This window comes from Lycorma delicatula, chromosome 12 (genome assembly GCF_047948215.1).
Source record: "Lycorma delicatula isolate Av1 chromosome 12, ASM4794821v1, whole genome shotgun sequence".
Taxonomy (NCBI): Eukaryota; Metazoa; Arthropoda; class Insecta; order Hemiptera; family Fulgoridae; genus Lycorma; species Lycorma delicatula.
In genome coordinates, this window is record NC_134466.1 from 26,809,789 (window position 1) to 26,833,119 (window position 23,331).

The 23,331-nt window shown below is 31.7% G+C and overlaps 1 protein-coding gene across 23 annotated transcripts in view; it reads left to right on the top strand.

Moving 5' to 3' along the window:
- LOC142332969 (uncharacterized) overlaps window positions 1-23,331 on the top strand; it is an 83,361-nt gene that overhangs the window by 33,319 nt on the left and 26,711 nt on the right. For 2 of the 23 annotated variants that reach the window (XM_075379705.1, XM_075379692.1), the window contains 17 exons: window positions 3,710-3,751; window positions 7,792-7,827; window positions 8,156-8,191; window positions 8,581-8,616; window positions 9,042-9,077; window positions 9,295-9,330; window positions 9,733-9,768; window positions 10,088-10,123; window positions 10,528-10,563; window positions 10,974-11,009; window positions 11,401-11,436; window positions 13,871-13,906; window positions 14,276-14,311; window positions 14,613-14,648; window positions 18,017-18,055; window positions 20,919-20,960; window positions 22,737-22,778. In XM_075379705.1, coding sequence (XP_075235820.1) covers window positions 3,710-3,751; window positions 7,792-7,827; window positions 8,156-8,191; window positions 8,581-8,616; window positions 9,042-9,077; window positions 9,295-9,330; window positions 9,733-9,768; window positions 10,088-10,123; window positions 10,528-10,563; window positions 10,974-11,009; window positions 11,401-11,436; window positions 13,871-13,906; window positions 14,276-14,311; window positions 14,613-14,648; window positions 18,017-18,055; window positions 20,919-20,960; window positions 22,737-22,778 — 633 coding nt within the window. The remainder of the gene's footprint in view (window positions 1-3,709; window positions 3,752-7,791; window positions 7,828-8,155; window positions 8,192-8,580; window positions 8,617-9,041; window positions 9,078-9,294; window positions 9,331-9,732; window positions 9,769-10,087; window positions 10,124-10,527; window positions 10,564-10,973; window positions 11,010-11,400; window positions 11,437-13,870; window positions 13,907-14,275; window positions 14,312-14,612; window positions 14,649-18,016; window positions 18,056-20,918; window positions 20,961-22,736; window positions 22,779-23,331) is intronic. The other 21 variants (XM_075379697.1, XM_075379698.1, XM_075379699.1 and 18 more) reach the window with 21 other exon arrangements.

Sequence of the window (23,331 nt, forward strand, 5' to 3'; positions counted from 1 at the left end):
TTTGTCGCTTTTTGATGCTCCTTCAGTCGGTATGGAGCTCATCGCCCTGCGTCCTTTTTTTCAAATGTTCCTTTAAAATGCGGTATACTGTAGTTTTTTTTTCATTCCGGTTACATTTTCGATTTCTGTCACTGTCACGTAAAGATCTTCGTCGATCACCGTGGCAACAACTGTGATGCAGTTCTTATTATGATGTAGTGCATAATGAAGTCCTTATTACTACATTTATTAGTTTCAAAATTACTTTTCTTTTATCAATTAATATTCTTTTAATATTTATATTCATTTTTTTTTTAAATATTACTGAAAAGTCCCTTTTTAGTTTACTAAATATTCTGGTCCCGGCAATATTTTAGTTAATGAAACCTTATGCAATTCAGGATTCTAAGGGTCATTTTTATGGGATAGCCAAAGCTGCCGTCTCCAAAGTTCATAATAAGAATACAAAAATATCCAATAAATCATCCACCGATTCATCTTTACGACTACGCAAATTATCACAATTTTCTTGAATCAAAAATTGTTGTAATAGTCTTATATTAATGTTTTTTTTTTTACCGTTATTAACATTATATTGTGTATTTTGATTGCTGCCATAACCTATGGGGAAATCGATTGGAAAAGCGATCAATTAGTTTTAAAAATATTTCATAATTAAATTATTTTCCTAAATGTTTAATAATATTTTTCTATAAACTAGTATAAAATTTTTCATTAAAATTCGTATAATCATAATGTATGATTTTAGCATAATTTTACTCATAACTTTTATATATTCTTAAATTAAAGGGTCGTTAACTAAATATGAATGTTAGTATCGCTAACCAGTATTAAGTTTGTATAACTCGTTAAGTCGCTGATGTAATTATCTAAACCATCGAGAAATGAGTTTCCGTCACTTTCGAAAGGTGATATGTAAATCACAATCGATTGTAACCAATCAGAATTATCAGATTTTATTTTAATGGTTAATTCGCTACATTCCAATAACTGGAGTAATTTGGAATCTTCACAACTGTTCCTTTTAATAAACAGTCTGACTTCGTTGTGAAAGTTTCGATAGTATTGCGAAAGGATCTCATTAATGTACATCTTTATTTTTGTTAACGAGGTACCCACCTTGGACTATTCCGGTAGCCCACCACCCCTGCAGTTCCTAGGCCAAAACCTTCCCCTGCAGTCCTCAAAAATCCCTCAGAACTGTTATGCCAAAAGCATTCGCCTGGACAAAGATGTCCTCCCCTCAGCCATCCTCGAAATCTCCGGCTTCATCGGGGGAACCCACAGTCCGGCACACAAATGCCGGACCGGTCGTACTCTTTCAACGTATATCGCCATCCTCTGTGGCCACCTGCGTTCTACAACATGACCCCAGACCTAACACCACGAACGCCCGCATGCTTCATTCACAAACAGTATCCGACGACCTTCAGCCACGGGTCGCCCTACCCTACACAGGGTCCCGACCGGCTCACCAGGATACATGACCCGAGGACCATGCAACCCTCACCAGCCGGGCTGCCTGCACCTACCTACGCAACGGATGTACCCAGGCTAATCAATGTCTGTCCGATCTATTAACAGGTCCCTCGCCCGTAAGTATGCCGGACAGTCCAAGCTGAGACAGCTATGGTCCGCCGGCTTCCTCAACCGCCTACAATTCAAACACACCGGACGGCCAGACGCCTTCCGAACCGGGTAATCCATCTGTTTCTGACCACAATCACCACAAAAATTGCACAACTCCTTCTCCTTGCAATACTTCGCCACGTGACCCAGACCAGAAAGCATTAATGTACACCGGTCCGTATGTAAATTTTCTTTAATATGCGAAGTTCGTAAATATTTTTTTTTTTTTTTTAAGTTTTTGTTTGAATCTTCACTGTGCGCCATTTTATATCTTCACCATTTTTCATCAATAATGAACAAAATAGGAAGTGTCAATGATGGGGGAGGTCTTGATTTCTCTTCGTAAATTCTCAAATCGTTCAGTCCTACTGTTCTGCTGTAGTTCGTCTAATCGTTTTTCTATTTCGTAAACCGCGGTCCCTAATAATTCATTTTCCCCTTACATATTTTATCTTCAGCTTCGTAAGATTCTATAAGTATTGAAAACTCGTTGATTTTTTTAATAATAAATAAACAATAGCTTTTCGAAGTTTAAAAAATGTTTTCTTTAAATTTTCAGATTTCAGCCTTTATTTCCTTAACTTCTTTCTCATTTATACTTTATATATATATATATACTAGCGTATCCATCGCGGCTTCGCCCGTGCGGTATATTTACTTGCACTTCCCCTCGCAGTCAGGGGATATTTAGCCGGTTATGGCTCGCTTCGATCGAAAAATTCAGTGTATTGTAAATTTTTCAGAAAACGTTCTATACCCGAAACATTGAGTAATCTAAGAATGTGTGCTTCAAAACATTCGGCCTCCATCTAAAAAATATTAGTTATAATTAGTTACCCGTAATTCGTACGTGTAAAAGTGTATTTTTCTCGGGTCTTACCGTTACCAGACAAAAATTACTTGGAGGTGACCGTACTTCTTTTCTATTTTTTTTAATTACTTTTATGTTGTTTTTTAGGTTGATGCTCCGCGCGTACATCGTCGCACCACTTAAAAAATCTAAATTAAAAAAATCCGAAAATGGTTTTTAGATATTTATCTGAAAAGGCAGTTACTTTTATACAGATTTGGGTACTAGATCGTGGATACCGCTGTTTTTCGTTGGTGGTTGTGTTTCAATTAACCGTACATCTCAGGAATTGCCGACCTGAAACTGTACAAGACTACACTTCATTTAGATTCGTGCATATTATGAAGTAATAACTCCGAAGTAATAACTTACGATGGTTCCAGAGACCAAACAGAACAAGGCAAAAAAAGAAGATATTTATTCGAAGAGTCGAGCTCTAATGTAGTTAATAACCGTTTAGCGTAATCGGAAATGGAAAAAATTTGCAATGATTTTTCAAATTTTTTACATTTTCTCACCGCTTTCAAGGTCGAATTTCGAAAAATCTAGAAAGTCGATATCTTCACTTGTTACAAAGAAAATTAAAAAAAAACAGTAAATTTAATTTTTATTCAATTTGAACTTTTTAAGTCGGAATTTAATAAAATCCAATTTAGTGTGCACTTAAACCGTAAGAGCAAGATGTATATAAATTTTCATCAATTTTTCTTCAGTAGTTTTTAATTGGCGTTGATTGATCTGTCAGGAAAAGTTGCTTTACAGGTACCGATATATATATATATAAGCATATAAATATAAGTACACAGTACTATATATATATATATATATATATATATATATATATATATATAAATTCTGATATTTTACTTTCATTAATTAATTAATTTTGAAATGGAAAAATGCAGCTATACTTGTGACTGTGAATATAAGGTTAAAGAATAAAGGAAATTTAAGATTTTTTCATATTTTAATTGCTCATAAAACTGAAACTTCAAAACAATATGAATGTAAAACCTGAGAAAAAATTACTATAACAATTTTCGTCATTTTAAAATCAATATTTTATGTTGTACAGAAAAGTAGCGGACACAAAACTTGTATCACGCCATCATTTAAAGAAAATATAATTTAATATTTCATAAAATAACTACCGATTTTTGTATTATGTGTCTAAAATTATTTATAAATGACTTTGAAATTATATTTAAATAAATTTACACTTTCTTTCAGTGAGGCAGATTCGATAATATCAGGAATCGATATTACTGAAATGTGAGTATGTTTTATTATATTTTTTAACATTATGATGAACGAAGAGGTTGAAATACGAACAATTTCATCTACGGAATTCAGTCAAGTAACCTGCTTACTAATTTATGTGCGTTCTCCCATTACTGCGATTCATACATTCCAATTCTCAGGAAGTGAAACTTTCTTTTTTTTCTCAGAAGTGACAAATTCGACTTGCCCATATATATTTCGATAGCGTCTTATTAGAATCGAGTTTCTTCACTTTTCACAATTTCTTAAGTCGACCAAAAAGATGATAAATTGATGGAACTATCTCTACCCCGAGTGTTGGGTGGGTAGCACATACTAATTGAGTTCTTACAGTGTTTCAAAGTAAAAGTAGAAATGTAATATGAACATTATCCTATTGGAACAAGACCTTCCAGGCTTCCCTTCATCTTGTAAGACAATGGCGTAATACTTAGTGATGATTGTTCTTTGTTCTGTAAGGAAAATGTGGTAGAGTATCCCTCGCCAAAAATAATCCCAAAGTACATTCGCATTATTTTACCACGTAAAGATCTGGTTTTTGCTTCGTGTGATTGAGATGTGCTCGAAGGTTGCCACTGGATATTCACGTTTTGATACTGCGGCAAAATAATACATTGGTATTTCATTATAGTTGCTTTATACGGAGTCTATGAGTTTGTCTCTTCCTTTTCGTATTACTACAGAAGTTTTGAGAAACATATTTTCCCATATAACAATAACTATTTATAAGGATGGCATTCATCGTTTAACGAATTCTTTTTAATTTATTCATTTCAAATCTATTTAAACAAAGCATAAAATTTTCAGTACCATCATTAGAAATATATTTTGAAATCTGAAATGGTACTCCAGCACCCTACATTTATCAAAGCATTTATTTTCATAATACATCACTGTACCATTGATTTTGCAATTACATATGAAATAAATAAATCGTTTAACGTTGTTGAAAAATTGGCACTGATTCTTTTACTAATTTATATCTTGATTTCTTGTTATAAATATTTTATTGTAATTCAAATATTATTTGTATGTATATAAATATATATATTATTAATTGTTTGTATATGATTGAAATATAACATTAATTATAATTGTCTCATTGTAATTGTAATATTTCTTTAAGTAAAATGACTGGGAGAGAACTGGAACTGAACTGGCGTATAACTAGCGTAGAACTGAACTAATGGAACGGAACGAAACGCAAGGATGTCGAAGGGTGTAATACCCTCCTACTTTTCGCAGTATACGGACTCACGTCCTTTGCTGCTGGGTGATTCTAATGGACTGGCGGTTATTAATAGTTGCTGACGTTCATTCGTTTTGTGAAGATTGGATTACGTTCCGATCCAATGGAGGGTTTGTCGGTAGGGGCCCGACGGAACGATGTGCTAATAAGCTTATCTTCCGTGACACGCTCCATATCAGCCTAGAGTAGGCTAAAATCCTTTTTTTAAGGGGGCGTCCTCTCTTAAGGAAAGGACGTCGGAGGCGGTTTTTGGGCCTACGCTTTATCATTTAATTTAATTCAATTCAATTCAATTCAATTTGGTTTCGAATTAAAGGAAATGGGTTTGGATGGATTGCTTTGGGACGTTGCGCCCCAGAGCTATCTCAGGCGGTAGGATCAGCGGTTTTGGCGCGGTTGTTAGTATTGACTAGTCTAAGCGCGATATACCTCTATTAACGATTAGATGTCTGCCCGCCGTAAGGGCAGGCAGGAGAGATATATATATAACGCAGGTTGTTTTCGAGCGCCCGTGCGCCGGGGTGGTGACAAGACTGAACTAATGCAGTGAAGAGCTTGCTTATATAATGTTGGTGGGGCCTCCGATTCGTCAGGAGCCGAGTGCATCCGAAGGAGTGGTGTGAATTGTAAAGAGCCGAGTAACTCTGACTGAAGCCGAAGATCTTTAAAATTAAAAATCCTATAATAAATAAAAATTAAAGTGCCAACATTCAAACAGGAGCAACAAAAACTGAACATTTATAAGAATATTTAAAAATTAAATAAGTCATTTAAATAACCCTGAGTCTTATCAAGCATAACAGAATTTTTTTAATTTTGGCCGAATTACCATCCGATTTATATTAAAATTAGATAAAAATGTTATTTTTATTTATTTCAACTTAAATTTTTTTGTATAAGTATTTATCACTTCTATGAATTTGTGGTGGCTAGATAGTGCTCTTTGCCTGAGGTCAAATTAAGCAGTTTATGAAGATTTATTTCTCGTGCGTAGCAATGGAAAATATTTAGACTTGGTTAACATATCAGAGTAGATTAGAGATAAGAAATTTGTCCCATAACTTGATTCCTCTATAACTTCTTTTTTTGATTCAATTGAATTCTATCTCGTTTAACATAAATAATGACAAGATTATACAGATTTATGGCAGAATAAGAGATTATATGTGATGACTTTTTCACATTTCAGATTTCACGACAATCATTTTCTTGCATTGAAATTATTTCAAAGATATGTTATTGAATTTAATAGAATGGAGAGCGTAAATAAGTGATATTATTGGGCATTTAGCTTGTTATAAGAAATATCCATGGAGGCGTACTGAATGTGCTTACAGTATTTAAATATTGGTTGTAATTAATACATTTTCTATATTGCCGCTGTAGAACCTTAATGTGTGGAATCTCCTTGTAACACATCAGATAATGTCCTAATGAAGTATTGGAGAGAAATAATCTGGAATGCTTTCACAGCAATAAAGACTTTTCATAATGGAGGCACTACATTTAATTGTTATGTGATCTTTGGTCCCTTGAACGGAAAATTAATGAAGTAGGTGAGAAAAACTTTAGGAGGATGTACAAATTTAAAAATTATAATCAGGTAGATGCTGTTTTCATTTCAGGTGTTAATTCAGCACTTTACTGGTGTTGGATTTAGTTTGTATACTTGCTGTATTGATTACTGGAAAGATTTGACAGAATTTTACATACAAAAATTATGGATTTTAACAACAATGATCACAATGACAAGGATTTTTCTTATTTGTTATGTGTTCTGGAATGCTGGTATTAAAGTAGCAGTCTGCTCAGGTAAAATCTTTATATATTTTCTGTTCACTGGAATTGCATCTTGCCTTCGGAACAATAAATATAGAAAGCATTTATGATTTTGAACACGTATTTATTTTTTTACCATAGCTAATCATAGGTTGTTGATGTTTCATACATATTTAAAGAAAAAAATAATACGAAAAAGTGCCATAACCTCGACAGTAATTGAACTGAAACCATTCAATGAAAACATTAACATAAAATACACTACAGTAACTGATCAGTCAGATTTTTAATACCCTTCAAAGAAGTGAATATGAAAGCTCTAGCTTACTGTATTGCATGTGAAAAAGGCACATTAGAGTCGATATATTAGTATTTTTCAGACGTGCTTTAGAATCTGCCGATATTTCTGAGTTACTATTTACTAGGTTATTGTCCATAAGGGTTGACAATGAAGAATATATAAAAACATCAACTTTTGAAACGACCAACCAAACCACAGTATATTTTTTATAATTTAGTTCCAAATATTCTCAGTCATTCTTGTGGCTATGTTCAGTGAGTTACTGGAAATTCAAAAATCTGTTCAGGTTAATTCTTCAGAAGTTCATAGTTTATATGTTGAATTGCCATATGATGGTGATAGATGATTTAAAAAAATAATTTCTCCTTGTTTTAACAATAAAAATGATTTCTAAAATAACTTATTTCACAAATTTCTTCAATGCTTAATAAACTGATTTATTTGTGTGTTACTTAGAGAAACTAAAATTAAAGTATTTTACACTGCATTTTTAGTCAGGCCAACCTTGATTAAACAGATTGTAAGAGTTGTTTCATTTAATGTATTTTATTATGTACAGATAAATATTATATGTATATAATAAAATTATTGATTATAAATCAGTTATAATAATTATTTATATATCAACTACTAAACTAATCACAAAATTTCATTGCATTAAATAAATAAATTGGATGATGGTAAAAAATTTTCTAATTTCAGAATTTCAACTAATGATCCGAATAGCGACGATGGAACGTAAGTAGAATTTCTAATTTATTGAAGTGTTCTCGTATTGGACAAGTGTGTGTGTGTGTGTGTGTGTTTGTGTCTGTGTATGAAACTAAAATGAAGTATTTTACACTGCATTTTTAGTCAGGCTTAGCTATGATTAAACATATTGTAAGAGTAGTTTTCATTTATAGGATTTTCTTATGTACAGAAAAATTTTGATGTATATAATAAAATTATTGTTTTGTGCATTAGTTTTAATAATTATTTATATATTTACTAGTAAACTGAACACATATTTTCATTGAATTAAATAAATAAATTGGATGCTGGTAAAAAACTTTTCTAATTTCAGAGTTTCAAATGATACTACGAATAGCAACAATGCAACGTAAGTACAATTTCTAATTTATTGAAGTGTTCACATATTGTATAAGCGTGTGTGTGTATGTGTGTGTGTGTGTGTGTGTGTGTGTGAGTGTGATGTGTCTGTGTTGTGTGTGTGTGTGTGTGTTGTCCTGTGAGTGTGTAGGAAACTAAAATTAAAGTATTCTACACTGCATTTTTAGTCAGGCTTAACTACGATTAAACATATTGCAAGAATTGTTTTCATTTATAGGATTTTCTTATTAACAGAAAAATTTTGAATGTACATAATAAAACTTTTGTTTGTACATCAGTTTTAATAATTATTTATATATTTACTAGTAAACTGATCACAAAATTGCATAGCATTAAATACATTAATTGGATGGTGGTAAAAAACTTTTCTAATTTCAGAATTTCAACTTATACTACAAATAGCAAGGACGCAACGTAAGTACAGTTTCTAATTTATTGAAGTGTTCTCATGTTGTATAAGCGTGTGTGTGGTGTGTGTGTGTGTGTGTATGTGTATGTGTATGAGTGTTGTGTGTTGTATGTCTGTGTTGTGTGTGTGTGTGTGTTGTGCTGTGAGTGTGTGTGAGTGGATATGTGTGCGTATGTGTGTAGGAAACTAAAATTAAAGTTTTTTACACTGCATTTTTAGTCAAACATAGCTATGATTAATCATATTGTAAGAGTTGTTTTCATTTAAATGATTATCTTATTAACAGAAAAATTTTGATTTTATATAATAGAATTATTGTTTTCACATCAGTTTCTATAATTATTTATATATTTATTAGTAAACTGAACACATATTTTCATTGCATTAAATAAATAAATTGGATGCTGGTAAAAAACTTTTCTAATTTCAGAGTTTCAAATTATACTACGAATAGCAACGATGCAAAGTAAGTACAATTTCTAATTTATTGAATCATATTGTAAGAGTTGTTTTCATTTAAATGATTATCTTATTAACAGAAAAATTTTGATTTTATATAATAGAATTATTGTTTTCACATCAGTTTCTATAATTATTTATATATTTATTAGTAAACTGAACACATATTTTCATTGCATTATAAAAATAAACTGGATGCTGGTAAAAAACTTTTCTAATTTCAGAGTTTCAACTGATACTACGAATAGTAACGATGCAACGTAAGTACAATTACAATTTATTGAAGTGTTCTCATATTGGATAAGAGTGTGTGTGTGTGTGTTAGTGCAGGTGCTGGTGTGTGTGTGTGTGTGTGTGTGTGTGTGTGTGTGTGTGTGTGTGTGTGTGTGGTGTGTGTGTGTGGGTGTGTGTGTAAGAAACTAAAATGAAGTATTTTACACTGCATTTTTAGTCAGGATTAGCTATGATTAAACATATTGTAAAAGTTGTTTTAATTAAAAGGATTTTTTTACTAACAGAAAAACTTTGATTTTATATAATAAAATTATTGTTTTGTGCATTAAGTTTAATAATTATTTATATATTTACTAGTAAACTGAACACATATTTTCATTGCATTAAATGAATAAATTGGATACTGGTAAAAAACTTTCTAATTTCAGAGTTTCAAATGATACTACGAATAGCAACGATGCAACGTAAGTACATTTTCTAATTTATTGAACTGTTCTCATATTGGATAAGCGTATGTGTGTGTGTGTGTGTGTGTGAAACTAAAATTAAAGTATTTTACACTGCAATTTTAGTCAAATATAGCTATGATTATACAGATTGTAAGAGTTGTTTTCATTTAAAGGATTATCTTATTAACAGAAAAATTTTGATGTATATAATAAAATTATTGTTTTGTGCATTAGTTTTAATAAATATTTATATATTTACTAGTAAACTGATCACAAAATTTCATTGCATTATAAAAATAAATTGGATGCTGGTAAAAAACTTTTCTAATTTCAGAGTTTCAAATGATACTACGAATAGCAACGATGCAAAGTAAGTACAATTTCTAATTTATTGAAGTGTTTTCATATTGGATAAGTGTGTGTGTGTGGGTGTGTGTATGTATGTATGTATGTATGTGTGTGTGTGTGCGCGCGCGCGTGCGCGCGTGTGTGTGTGTGTGAAAGGATGTGTGTGCGTATGTGTGTAGGAAACTAAAATTAAAATATTTTACACTGCATTTTTAGTCAAACATAGCTATTATTAATCAGATTGTAAGAGTTCATTTCATTTAAAGGTCTTTCTATGTACAGAAAAGTTTTGAATGTATATAATAAAATTATTGTTTTGTGCATTAGTTTTAATAATTATTTATATATTTACTAGTAACTGATCACAAAATTTTATTGCATTATAAAAATAAACTGGATGCTGGTAAAAAACTTTTCTAATTTCAGAGTTTCAACTGATACTACGAATAGTAACGATGCAACGTAAGTACAATTACAATTTATTGAAGTGTTCTCATATTGGATAAGAGTGTGTGTGTGTGTGTTAGTGCAGGTGCTGGTGTGTGTGTGTGTGTGTGTGTGTGTGTGTGTGTGTGTGTGTGTGTGGGTGTGTGTGTGGGTGTGTGTGTGTGGGTGTGTGTGTAAGAAACTAAAATTAAGCATTTTACACTGCATTTTCAGTCAAACATTGCTATGATTAAACAGATTGTAAGAGTTGTTTTCATTTAAAGGATTTTCTTATGTACAGAAGAAAAGTTTTGAACGTATATAGAATTATTATTTTATGCATTAGTTTTAATAATTATTTATATATTTACTAATATACTGATCACAAAATTTCATTGCATTAAAAAAATAAATTAGATGCTGGTAAAAAACTTTTCTAATTTCAGAGTTACATATGATACTACAAATAGCAATGATGCAACGTAAGTACAAGTTGTAATTTATTGAAGGGTGTGTGTGTGTGTGTGTGTGTGTGTGTGTGTGTGTGTGTGTGTGTGTGTTGTGTGTGTGTGTGTGTGTGTGTGTGTGTGTGTGTGTGTGTGGGTGTGTGTGTGTGTGGGTGGGGTGAAACTAAAATTAAAGCATTTTACAATGCATTTTTAGTCAAACATAGCTATGATTAATCAGATTGTAAGAGTTCTTTTCATTTAAAGGTCTTTCTATGTACAGAAAAGTTTTGAATGTATATAATAAAATTATTGTTTTGTGCATTAGTTTTAATAATTATTTATATATTTACTAGTAACTGATCACAAAATTTTATTGCATTATAAAAATAAATTGAATGCTGGTAAAAAACTTTTCTAATTTCAGAGTTTCAACTGATACTACGAATAGTAACGATGCAACGTAAGTACAATTACAATTTATTGAAGTGTTCTCATATTGGATAAGAGTGTGTGTGTGTGTGTATGTGCAGGTGCTGGTGTTTTATATTGCTCCTATTCGTCCATCTTTAGTAATTCTACTTCCCAAATAACAAAATTTTTCTACCTTCATAATCTTTTCTCCTCCTATTTTCACATTCAGTGGTCTATCTTTGTTATTTCTACTACATTTCATTACTTTTGTTTTGTTCTTGTTTATTTTCATGCGATAGTTCTTGAGTAGGACTTCATCTATGCCGTTCATTGTTTCTTCTAAATCCTTTTTACTCTCGGCTAGAATTACTATATCATCAGCAAATCGTAGCATCTTTATCTTTTCACCTTTTACTGTTACTCGGAATCTAAATTGTTCTTTAACATTATTAACTGCTAGTTCCATGTAAATATTAAAAAGTAACGGTGATAGGGAACATCCTTGTCGGACTCCCTTTCTTATTACGGCTTCTTTCTTATGTTCTTCAATTGTTACTGTTGCTGTTTGGTTCCTGTACATGTTAGCAATTGTTCTTCTATCTCTGTATTTTAACCCTAATTTTTTTTAAATGCTGAAGATTTTATTCCAGTCTACGTTATCGAATGCTTTTTCTAAGTCTATAAACGCCAAGTATGTTGGTTTGTTTTTCTTTAATCTTCTATTAATCTGAGGCCTAAACTTGCTTCCCTTGTCCCTATACTTTTCCTGAAACCAGATTGGTCTTATCCTAACATTTCTTCCACTCTCCTCTCAATTCTTCTGTATAGAATTCTAGTTAAGATTTTTGATGCATGACTAGTTAAACTAATTTTTCTGTATTCTTCACATTAATCTGCCCCTGCTTTCTTTGGTATCATGACACTTTTTTTGAAGTCTGACGGAAATTACCCTTTTTCATAAATATTACACACCAGTTTGTATAATCTATCAATCGCTTCCTCACCTGCACTACGCAGTATTTCTACACGTATTCCGTCTATTCCAGGAGCCTTTCTGCCATTTAAATCTTTTAATGATCTCTTAAATTCAGATCTCAGTATTGTTTCTCCCATTTCATCCTCCTCAACTTCATCTTCTTCCTCTATAACACCATTTTCTAATTCATTTCCTCCGTATAACTCTTCAATATATTCCACCCAGCTATTGACTTTACCTTTCGTATTATATATTGGTGTACCATCTTTGTTTAACATATTATTAGATTTTAATTTATGTACCCCAAAAATTTCCTTAACTTTCCTGTGTGCTCCGTCTATTTTACCAATGTTCATTTTTCTTTCCACTCCTGAACACTTTTCTTTAATCCACTCTTCTTTCACCAGTTTGCACTTCCTGTTTATAGCATTTCTTAATTGCCGATAGTTCCTTTTACTTTCTTCATCACTGTCATTCTTATATTTTCTATGTTCATCCATCAGCTGCAATATATCGTCTGAAACTCAAGGTTTTCTAACAGTTCTCTTTATTCCGCCTAAGTTTGCTTCTGCTGATTTAAGAATTTCCATTTTAAGATTCTCCCATTCTTCTTCTACATTTTCTACCTTATCTTTTTTACTCAGACGTCTTGCGATGTCCTCCTAAAAAATCTTCTTTACCTCCTCTTCCTGAAGCTTCTCTAAATTCCACCGATTCATCTGACACCTTTTCTTCAGGTTTTTAAACCCCAAAATACAATTCATTATCACCAAATTATGGTCGCTATCAATGTCTGCTCCAGGGTAAGTTTTGCAGTCAACGAGTTGATCTCTAAATCTTTGCTTAACCATGATATAATCTATCTGATACCTTGCAGTATCACCTGGCTTTTTCCAAGTGTATATTCTTCTATTATGATTTTTAAATTGGGTGTTGGCAATTACTAAATTATACTTCGTGCAAAACTCTATAAGTCGGTCACCTCTTTCATTTCTTTTGCCCAGCCCGTATTCACCCATTATATTTCCTTTCTTGCCTTTTCCAATGCTTGCATTCCAATCTCCAACTATTATTAAATTTTCATCTCCTTTTACGTGTTCAATTGCTTCATCAATCTCTTCGTATACACACTCTACCTCATCATCATCATGGGCGCTTGTAGGCATATAGACGTTAACAAACGTTGTCGGTTTAGGTTTTGATTTTATCCTTATTGCAATGATTCTATTGCTATGCATCTTGAAATACTCCACTCTCTTTCGTGATGAACAAGAAGATAGGGACTTCTTGTTCATCACGAAACCTACTTCTGCCTGCCCATTATTTGACGCTGAATTAATTACTCTAAAGTCACCAAAAAAGCCACCGGTTTGGTCTAGTGGTGAACGCATCTTCCCAAATCAGCTGATTTGGAAGTCGAGAGTTCCAGCGTTCAAGTCCTCCTACTAAAATTTCATTACATTAAATAAATTAATTGGATGCTGGTAAAAAACTTTTCTAATTTCAGAGTTTCAACTGATACTACGAATAGTAACGATGCAACGTAAGTACAATTTCTAATTTATTGAAGTGTTCTCATATTGGATAAGCGCGCGCGGGCGCGCGCGCGCACGCGCGTGTGTGTGTGTGTGTGTGTGTGTGTGTGTGTGTGTGTGTGTGTGTGTGTGAAACTAAAATGAAGTATTTTACACTGCATTTTTAGTCAAACATAGCTATGATTATACAGACTGTAATAGTTGTTTTCAGTTAAAGGATTTTCTTATTAACAGAAAAATTTTGAATGTATATTAAAAATTATTTTTTACACATCAGTTTTAATAATTATTTATATATTTACTAGTAAACTGATCACAAAATTTCATTGCATTAAATAAATAAATTGGATGCTGGTAAAAAACTTTTCTAATTTCAGAGTTTCAACTGATACTACGAATAGCAACGATACAACGTAAGTACAATTTCTAATTTATAGAAATGTGTGTGTGTGTGTGTGTGTGTGTGTGTGCAACAAAAATTAAGTATTTTACACTGCATTTTTAGTCAGACCTAGCTATGATTAAAGTGATTGTAAGAGTTATTTTCATTTTAAGGATTTTCTTTTAACAGAAAAATGTTGAATGTATATAATAAAACTATTGTTTATACATCAGTTTTAATAATTATTTATATATTTACCACTAAACTGATAATAAAATTTCTTTGCATTAATAAATTAATTGGATGCTGGTAAAAAACTTTTCTAATTTCAGAGTTTCAACTGAGACTACGAATAGCAACGATTTAACGTAAGTACAATTTCTAATTTATTGAAGTGTTCTCATATTGGATAAGCGCGCGCGTGTGTGTGTGTAAGTTATGCACATATAATCCTATTAAATAGGATAATAGTATAACAACAATAATGATGAAATACATACTGAACAACTACATTATATATGTCTGAGTGTGTGTGTTTATCATCAACACACATGCGCACACTTCTATAAATCTATGATATCCGTTGTAATGTTCGATGTAAGCCAGATTCATACATAGTAGACTGCAAGTTGAATACTGTTTTAAATCAGTTGTGTCTCTAATATTTTGATATATGTTTTTTAAATTTGACAAAAATTATTTAATTTATTTAGCGTATGGCACCAAAACACAACACCAATTACAGTCAAAGATTACAAACAAAGTTTTAACAAACTAATATATGCTACTGATTCTGGAGTCGCCATCAGGAAACCTTCAGGACTCCCTTCATTAGCTGTCCTAGAGCAAACTTCTGTGATGTGTTGAAGAGTTTGATTTTCACCACACTCACAGAGGGGTGTCGGTGTTTTATCCCATTTATACAGGAAATAGGCGCAGCTACCATGCTGAGTTCGTATTCTGTTTAGCGTTGACCATGTCTTACATGGCAAATCATTACCCGGCGGCATGTAATACATAGGTTTGGTTATTTTGTATTGTGATCCATTCTTGACGGCAGGCGTCAGTTATGTTAAATCCATCCTCTGTGGCAGAGAACGGATAGACTTCACAAAAAAAATTAATGTTGTTCATTATAGAACATTGTAGACCTCAAAAATAACGAACAGTAAATTAAATATGTGAACCTTCCAAAAAAAAAATAAAGTGTAAGAAGATTAAATTTTATGGAAGAGATTAATGAAAATAATTCTAAAACAAATTATTTTTACAACGCAAACAAAGATGTACCTTATACAGGCGTTTTTAATTTTAAAAAGCGTTACTTAAAAGCTTACTGATAGAGGAATTTAATGTATGAAATTTTAAATATTAATAAGGTATATCTTAAACGAATTGCAGAAGAATCGGCCCCATTAAAAACATATAAAAAGTGTCAGTGGTGGAACAGTGAATGCTACGAAACAGTGGAAAACAGATATCAAGCATAATTGTTACATCAACCCAAAAATCAGAAACATCCTTCCACAACCTAATAAAACAAAGAAAAGTAGTCACACCAACCCTACGGAAAATAAGAAGAAACACCAAAAAGATGTACTTAAATAAGTAAACGAAGAAGTCAGCAAAACGCAGTCTGGAGACTACCACAAAAACTTCAAAAAACAACACCAAAATTACGAACCTCCAACCCTTCTAATGAAGGATAAAAACCATAATCTGTCCTATAACAATAAAAACAACGCGGAAATCCTAGCAAAATATAACAAACTTAAATATAGCAAAATAAAACAACTAAAATATAGCAAAATATAACAAACAAAATATAAGAAACTCCTAAATTGTGAAAAACTGACCGAACCCAATAACAAAACAGCACCCAAATAACAATACTACCACTAAATATTAACCCTCATGCAATAAAAGAAGTCTACCAAGCACGACGTGAGATGAAGACAAAGTGGCGGGAGAAGATCAGAGCTTTGTAAAGATCTTGTGACATGCAAGAAGACAAGAAAATATCGCCCTTCATCAACAGCTTATCCCTATCTGGATTAAAAGTTTATCAGCTCTCTTGACAGCCCTCTGGATGACAGCCCTCTTCTACCCGCTAAACAAAATAATAGCCAAAATAGACCATAACATCTGCAAGTGAATCTCACTCCTAGACTCAACACACAAAATTCTTTCAAGAATCGTTCTTAATAGGATCGGTTTACAATTTCAGAAAAAACTAGGAGAATACTAGAGAGATTTCAGACGTGTGAGGAGCTATCCAGACCAGATCATGACTCTCAAGTTAATAATAGATTAAAACAGTAAAAGAAGTATAGATATGGTGATAACAATTGTGGACTTCAAGAAAGCCACACAGAACCCCTACTAAAAATTCTGAGATACCTCGAACTACATCTGAAATTAATAAACATGATAAAACTAACCCACACAAACACTAAGTCAGAACTGAAATTCTGAGGCGAACTCTCAGAACCAACTGAGATCAATACAGGACGGTGCCAAGGAACGGACCGTCACCACTACTATTTAATTGCAGCTTAAAAATTGTTAATAAAACTGGCCTCAAAATATCTCTCGAAAAGACAGAAATTATGCCCCAAATATAATTATAAATAGTAAATATAAAGTCAAATGATAAGCCAGTTTAAATGCATTGATGAAATAATAACAAATAACCTAAACAAATAAACCTCAATTCAAACAACAACAAACACAATAGCTGATGCATAAAAATTAACCTGATACACCTACATAATAAATATCTATCCATAAAGGCAAAAGTAAGACACTACAACACAATTATAAAACCAAAAGTCACATTTGCAGCAGAAACACTAAATACCTGAGCGAACAATCAAAGACCGACAGACTCCGGAAAATCAGAAGAAGAATTGGAAGAAACTAAATCAACAAAAAGTACCAGAAAGATGGGCATTGGTTGATCGTGCCCAACAACATCGTGTGTAGAGTTAGAACCTATCACTGATTCATGCATAAGAGGAGACTAGGATGTCTTACAAATGAAGATTCGAGATTTCTGAAACAGCTGGTATAGTCAGATCTCGACTCGAAAAACACCAAGACAGGATGCAGATGGATCAGTTAAATAAGAGAGGATCTATAGGAAATTGGCCTTACACCAGAAGACACCACAGTCAAGAAAAAATTACACAAAAAATCAAGCACAAAACAATCCCTTCACACTTCCAAGAAAGATATTCACAACACAAACCTTTTCAACACCAGAAAGGACACGAAGATTGGAACGTATGAAAAAGTGCTGGGAGGACTGCAAGGCCCGAACAGTCCTTCGAAGAAACTTGAATAATGGACTGACTAAAGTGATCGTATGCGGTCATAAAAGATGAAAAAAAATAACTGCAGATTGATGTTCAATAACTATTACATTCAATTTCTAACAGAATATGTTACTTTTCCTAGAATAATGATTTCTCCACCACAAAATATCACTAGTTTATTAGTAATGATTTCCATAATTGTTTTATTTTAGCACTGCATATATTTTTTTATTACAGTCACAATTACGTGACTGGATTGTTGATTATCAATATATTTCTTTCACAACCACATTGTGGTTCACATATTCCAACTTCAAATTTCTATACAGTTATAAATTAATTTTGTCAATAAAATATAAAGAAAAGTCACATTTTATTTATTATGATTCATTTTAATATTTATTTATCTCATTTTTCAGCTATACAGATATTCCTACCACAATGCTGTGTTATTCCAGGTATCTACCCACCATAACTTAATAATATACCTTTAATAATTAGTAGTTTTAAGTAACCTTTTATTTCCAATCTCTATGGTGTTAATTTTAATAAATTAAGTTTACTTTTCTGTAGAAACTGCTTGACGTAGCAATAATCAATTGAAATATTAATCATCCAATTTCTAACCCTATTTACTGAATATTTTAGCAGATGAGGAAAATTATAATTATATTGTATCGAATGCTGATTCGTGGCCTATTCTTCTTTAAAGTGTACTCAATTTCAGAAAGAATTAAAAACAAGATGGTGTACAAAGGTTTTAGTTTTATTTTCATCTCTAAAGGCCTCTTTTATTGGCTCTCTTACTAATTATAAAAATATGGAATGTTGATATTTGTATTGAGCTTTGTCAAATTACAATCTACCACAAAAGAAATGTAAAATATATTATCTGGGAGTTTCAAGCTCTCTTGCAGTTGAAGGGCGTCTAGCTCCCAAGCCTTCTTGATCAAATTAGAAATATTGCATATTTGAATTATTTTTTCAGTTGAAATCAATTTTTTCAGTTGATGATCCGTCAGTTATGATGAGTTTTTTGATCAGCGTAAAAAATATTTATTTGATAGAAATATAAAAAGTTATGGCTGCAACTCGACTAATATTTTTTATTTTTCATTTTCTTTGGTGAAGAAAAACTTCATCTCGATTAAATCACTACATCACACGCTATCTGATAAAAACACCAGTTACCATTTTGAAATGGAAAATTTTGTGAAAAGTCATATCGAAGAAGTTCAACTAATCGCATAACGTCTTGCCGAAAAATTTTATTAAAATTGAAAAATCCGTTTGGCTGTACCTTCATCACAAACTCAAAAAGTCATGTTAAATCAGGATCTCAGTTCATTCAGTCAATAATTCTTAGTTAATTTTTATCTTTTGCAAGTACTGCATATTTCAATATGATCAGCCATATCCAAAAATTACAAATATTGCAGTCAACCATTAACTCGGTATATTTAATACCGCTACCTAATTCATGATTTTTGTTATATGACGTTAATCTGAAGTTATGCCTTCACAAAAATATTTTTTATTAAATTTAATATTTAAATTGTTCCTATATGACTTCAGTTTATATACTTAAAATTTCTTATCTGTGTTAATTTGCGTTTGAATGTGTTTTTTTAAGCCTGCTTCAATGTTAAGTGTTTTGTTATTTCTATGTTGATGGTGTGTAATTCTCAAAAAAAGTATGTGTTTCAATATTTTTTTTACTTTCCCATCTATAACGATATATGCTGCTCTACAGCAGCTTTTGCTAGTACGGGAAAGTAGATAGATCGATAAAAAAAAATCTAAATAAAACTGATCTATTTTAGTTATGTACCATTACATTCTTATTTTTGGGATTTTGGCCTCCAAAAGTCCACATACTAATCTTCACTTTCTTTGCACTTTTCTCTTTGCCCAAAATTTCTTTCATTCCTGTTGTTCTCTTTTTTCGCCCATTCTTGAGCGCTAATATCTTTTTTCCTTTTTTTTCATGGTAACCCAGTATTGATTCAATTTTCTCTTTATAAAACTTTTCTGTATGATATTTCATTTTCTGAGATGTTTTGGTTTTTTTATCAATTTTAGGCTGTTTCTCCCAATTAATTTCAGTTTTTCTTTTATAAAGATAATTAAACATTTATTTTGTAAGACGATTATTGGGCATTCTAAAAAAAATTTCCAAAGAAACATAATCTGTGTTTTTTCTATTTTGTTTATAAATTTTTTGTAAATTTCCTAGTTATGTCTCTGTCTATAATTACCGTTTTTATAAACTGGGCGTAGAATTTTCTGAATTATTCTTCTTTTTAATTTTTAAAACTTCCATTTTTAATTTAAATTTAAGCATTCGCAGACAATTAAGACATTACAGTTTTATAACCATATTGTACTGCCTGATATTTACATTTTTGTGAAGGTATTTTTTAATATAAATATTTTTTTGTAATTTCGTTGCACTTTCGGGATTACTGTTTCTAATGAAAGTTAACATTTTTAAATTTATTTTAAATTAAAATCCATCCGGAAGTTACCCATATCATTTAAAATGTAAAAATCTTAACTTTGTTACACCTCTTACACTATAGTTTTTCTTGAAAAAAAATATCAGTTAAAATGTTAACCCAGTTTCTACAAAATTAAAACTTTGTTTATTCAGAATTATGGCAGTATTTTTGTACTTTTTAAACAATTAATTTTTCCCCTTTATTATCATCACTTACAAATTATTTTTTTTTTAAATTCATTTTACCCTAACACTTACCCTTGAGTATGTAAATCCCCAAAATACAAAAACATGTTTATAAAATTAAAAATTGTTAATGCTCGAAATGTATTTTGTTTAATAATAGTCACAATATCTCTCCTATGAAGAGGAACTCCCAAATTTTAAATAATTTATAATTTAATTTATTTAAAATCAATTTTAGGGAACATTTTTATCAAAAAGGCCTCCTGATGCATGAGCCTCAAATTTTCAAAGGTCAGAAACATTTTGTTAAAAGTTTTTTGTGCTAATGTACTATATTAAAAGTTAGGTTATCGCTTTATAACTGCTATAATTTAAAAACGAATTGAGTAACCCGACCGCCTTACCCGAGAAATTTATACAATTTGTTGTTGGTTCTTTTTTTCAGTAGACAGCATCAAAGGTGAAAGTTAATTATATTGTTCGTGTTGATTACTATTAACTTACTTTAATTCACTTTACTTATACCCATCATTTTCAAAGCTTCAAGAAGATGTTTCAAGTGCTGCGGAATCTCAAGAAATAGAAGTACAAATGAATATTATTATCATTTTTACCTTGGAATATTTCTGTTTCAGGTCTGTAGAGACAATTAAATATGGTGATTTTGAATACGTAATGTAAGTATTTATATTCTGTAACATGTTGTCATTAAATACGTATCCTAATTGTCATCATTTTCATTTAACATCACATTTCAAATGCTTCTTTTCTTGTTTTCATTTTTACCTGACATTTGTGTTTTACTACAATCCACAAATTTATTTTTAAGTATATCTCTAATTCTCTCATTTTAGAACGGGGACCGTTTTCTGTGTTTTCGCTATTGCATTCATTTGCGTAAACAACAGCAGCGACTAAGAGATGCGTAGAGTGACAGAAGGATAATCAGGCCTTCGGCTTCTCGTATATCTCTACGTGTATATTAAATAATATACACGCATATTAAATAATAGTTACATTTCTGGGCTAGCCTGACAAAGTAGTAGATATCAGCGAAAATGTGGATAGATTAACTTAGCTTATTTTATTTACTTAGAGAAGCATTGGCGAAGATGTCGGTTATAGAGTCTAGAGAGTCTAAGGGAACACCCAGGCGCGTTAGAAATGTAGACGTTGTCGGGAGGTGTGTTTCCGTCTTCTCCTACTCCAACGAATGCCAAGCTTCCAGACTGATCCCCAGGCTTCATGAGTTTAGGGCAATGTTCTCTGCTTTGGCGAATGGGTTTGAGGGCCTTTCTCTATGCCGAATGAAGTCAGAGAGGTAATATTAAAGATTCAGTTTCTGTCCCAGTACCAGCGCCTGTTTCTATTATGGCGTAGCGGAATCGCTACACTGAGGTGCTTAAAGGCAAGCGGGAGGCACCTTAGTCCGCAAGCAGACAAAAGCCATCCTTCGGTGTTTGGGAAGGCGCGATTGCGCTTTTTCGAATCGTTTAAATTTGATAGTTGAGGATCTTAAGTCATAGTGTAGGTGGTTGTGGCTGGAAGAGGCCATACAAAGGTGATAGTAGGTTGTGTAAATACATTCGTGTAAACGTCTGCCATGACCCATCGATGGCATCCTGATAGAGGCTAAACTGATGACTGTGTTGTCTTATCAAGTTTATAGGGTCTAAAAGACGACATCCGGTAAAGCCCATCTGGGCTAGGAACGAAGTGGATCGTTACAAGATGGGTGTCTTCCCCTACAGAGGTGAAGATGTGTTTATTACTTATCGACAAGAGTTCTTTTGGCAATATAATAAAATAATAATCAAGACAAAAGTTGAATTTTAGAGTGAGTTTTACCATACAAGATCAAGCCTTCTTCGAGTTGTATCATTTCTTTGAGTCACTGTTATTATATTAAGGACAAAAACTAACTACATAATTATGAAAAAAAGAACATACTCGTATTTTAAGAATAATCTTTTAATTTTATTATGAAAAAGTATAGTAATTAATTATGATCATGTTGTAATAAGATATTCTTGTACAATATTCATGATTTATGAAAAATGAAAAAACATTTTCTAATAACGATAATGAAAATACTATGGTTTTAAAAAAATTACATAAAAATTAAAACCTAATATTACGCAGAAAAAACTAAAACTTTTGATAATTTCAACACAGTAGTTTAGTATTGTTTTTATTTTTTAAGATGAGACAACCACATTTACCACATTTGCGCCTAAGCAACCACATTTTTGCAACCACATTTGCGCCTAAGCACCATCAAATCTGAAAGTTAATTATATTCTTCATGTTGATTACTATTATTAATTCACTTTACTTTATATCCTTCATTTTCAAGGATTGAAGAAGATTTTTCAAGTGCTGTGGAATCATCAGGAAATAGAGGTACAAATGAATATTATTATCATTTTGATTTTGGAATATTTCTGTTTCAGGCCTCCACAGCCAAATGGATATGCTGATCTTCAATACGTAATGTAAGTATTTATATTCTATAACCCTGTTATCATCAAATACGTATCCCAATTGTCATCATTTTCATTTAACATCGCATTTCAAAGACTTCATTTCTTGTTTTCATTTTTACCTGACATTCGTGTTTCACTACAATCCACAAATTTATTTTTAAGAATATCTCTAATTCGGAGATCTTTTTTGGTTTCATACTGGCTTTTTTCCTAAAAGCCTCCTTCTTCTGGGAGTCTAGTCTGCTTTCAATGAATACAGTACTTCACTCATCCTGATATAAAAATTCTTGCAATAAAAAATTATATTATGTTTCCTTGCACTAATATTTAATTCCTTATTATTACTATCCTTTTTATTACACGTCGTTATCATTGTTTATTCTTTTTTTTTCAAATTGAATTTCTCTCCTAGCAGTGAATATGTACACTTTGCTATTTCTTTCAACCACTTTTTTTGGTTTCTGTTCAAAGAGTAGTGTCGTTAGTGAATCTCAATGTTTTAGCTTTTCTCCTTGGACAGTTACTCCCTTTTCACCTTTAACCTTAATGCACAGTTACTATT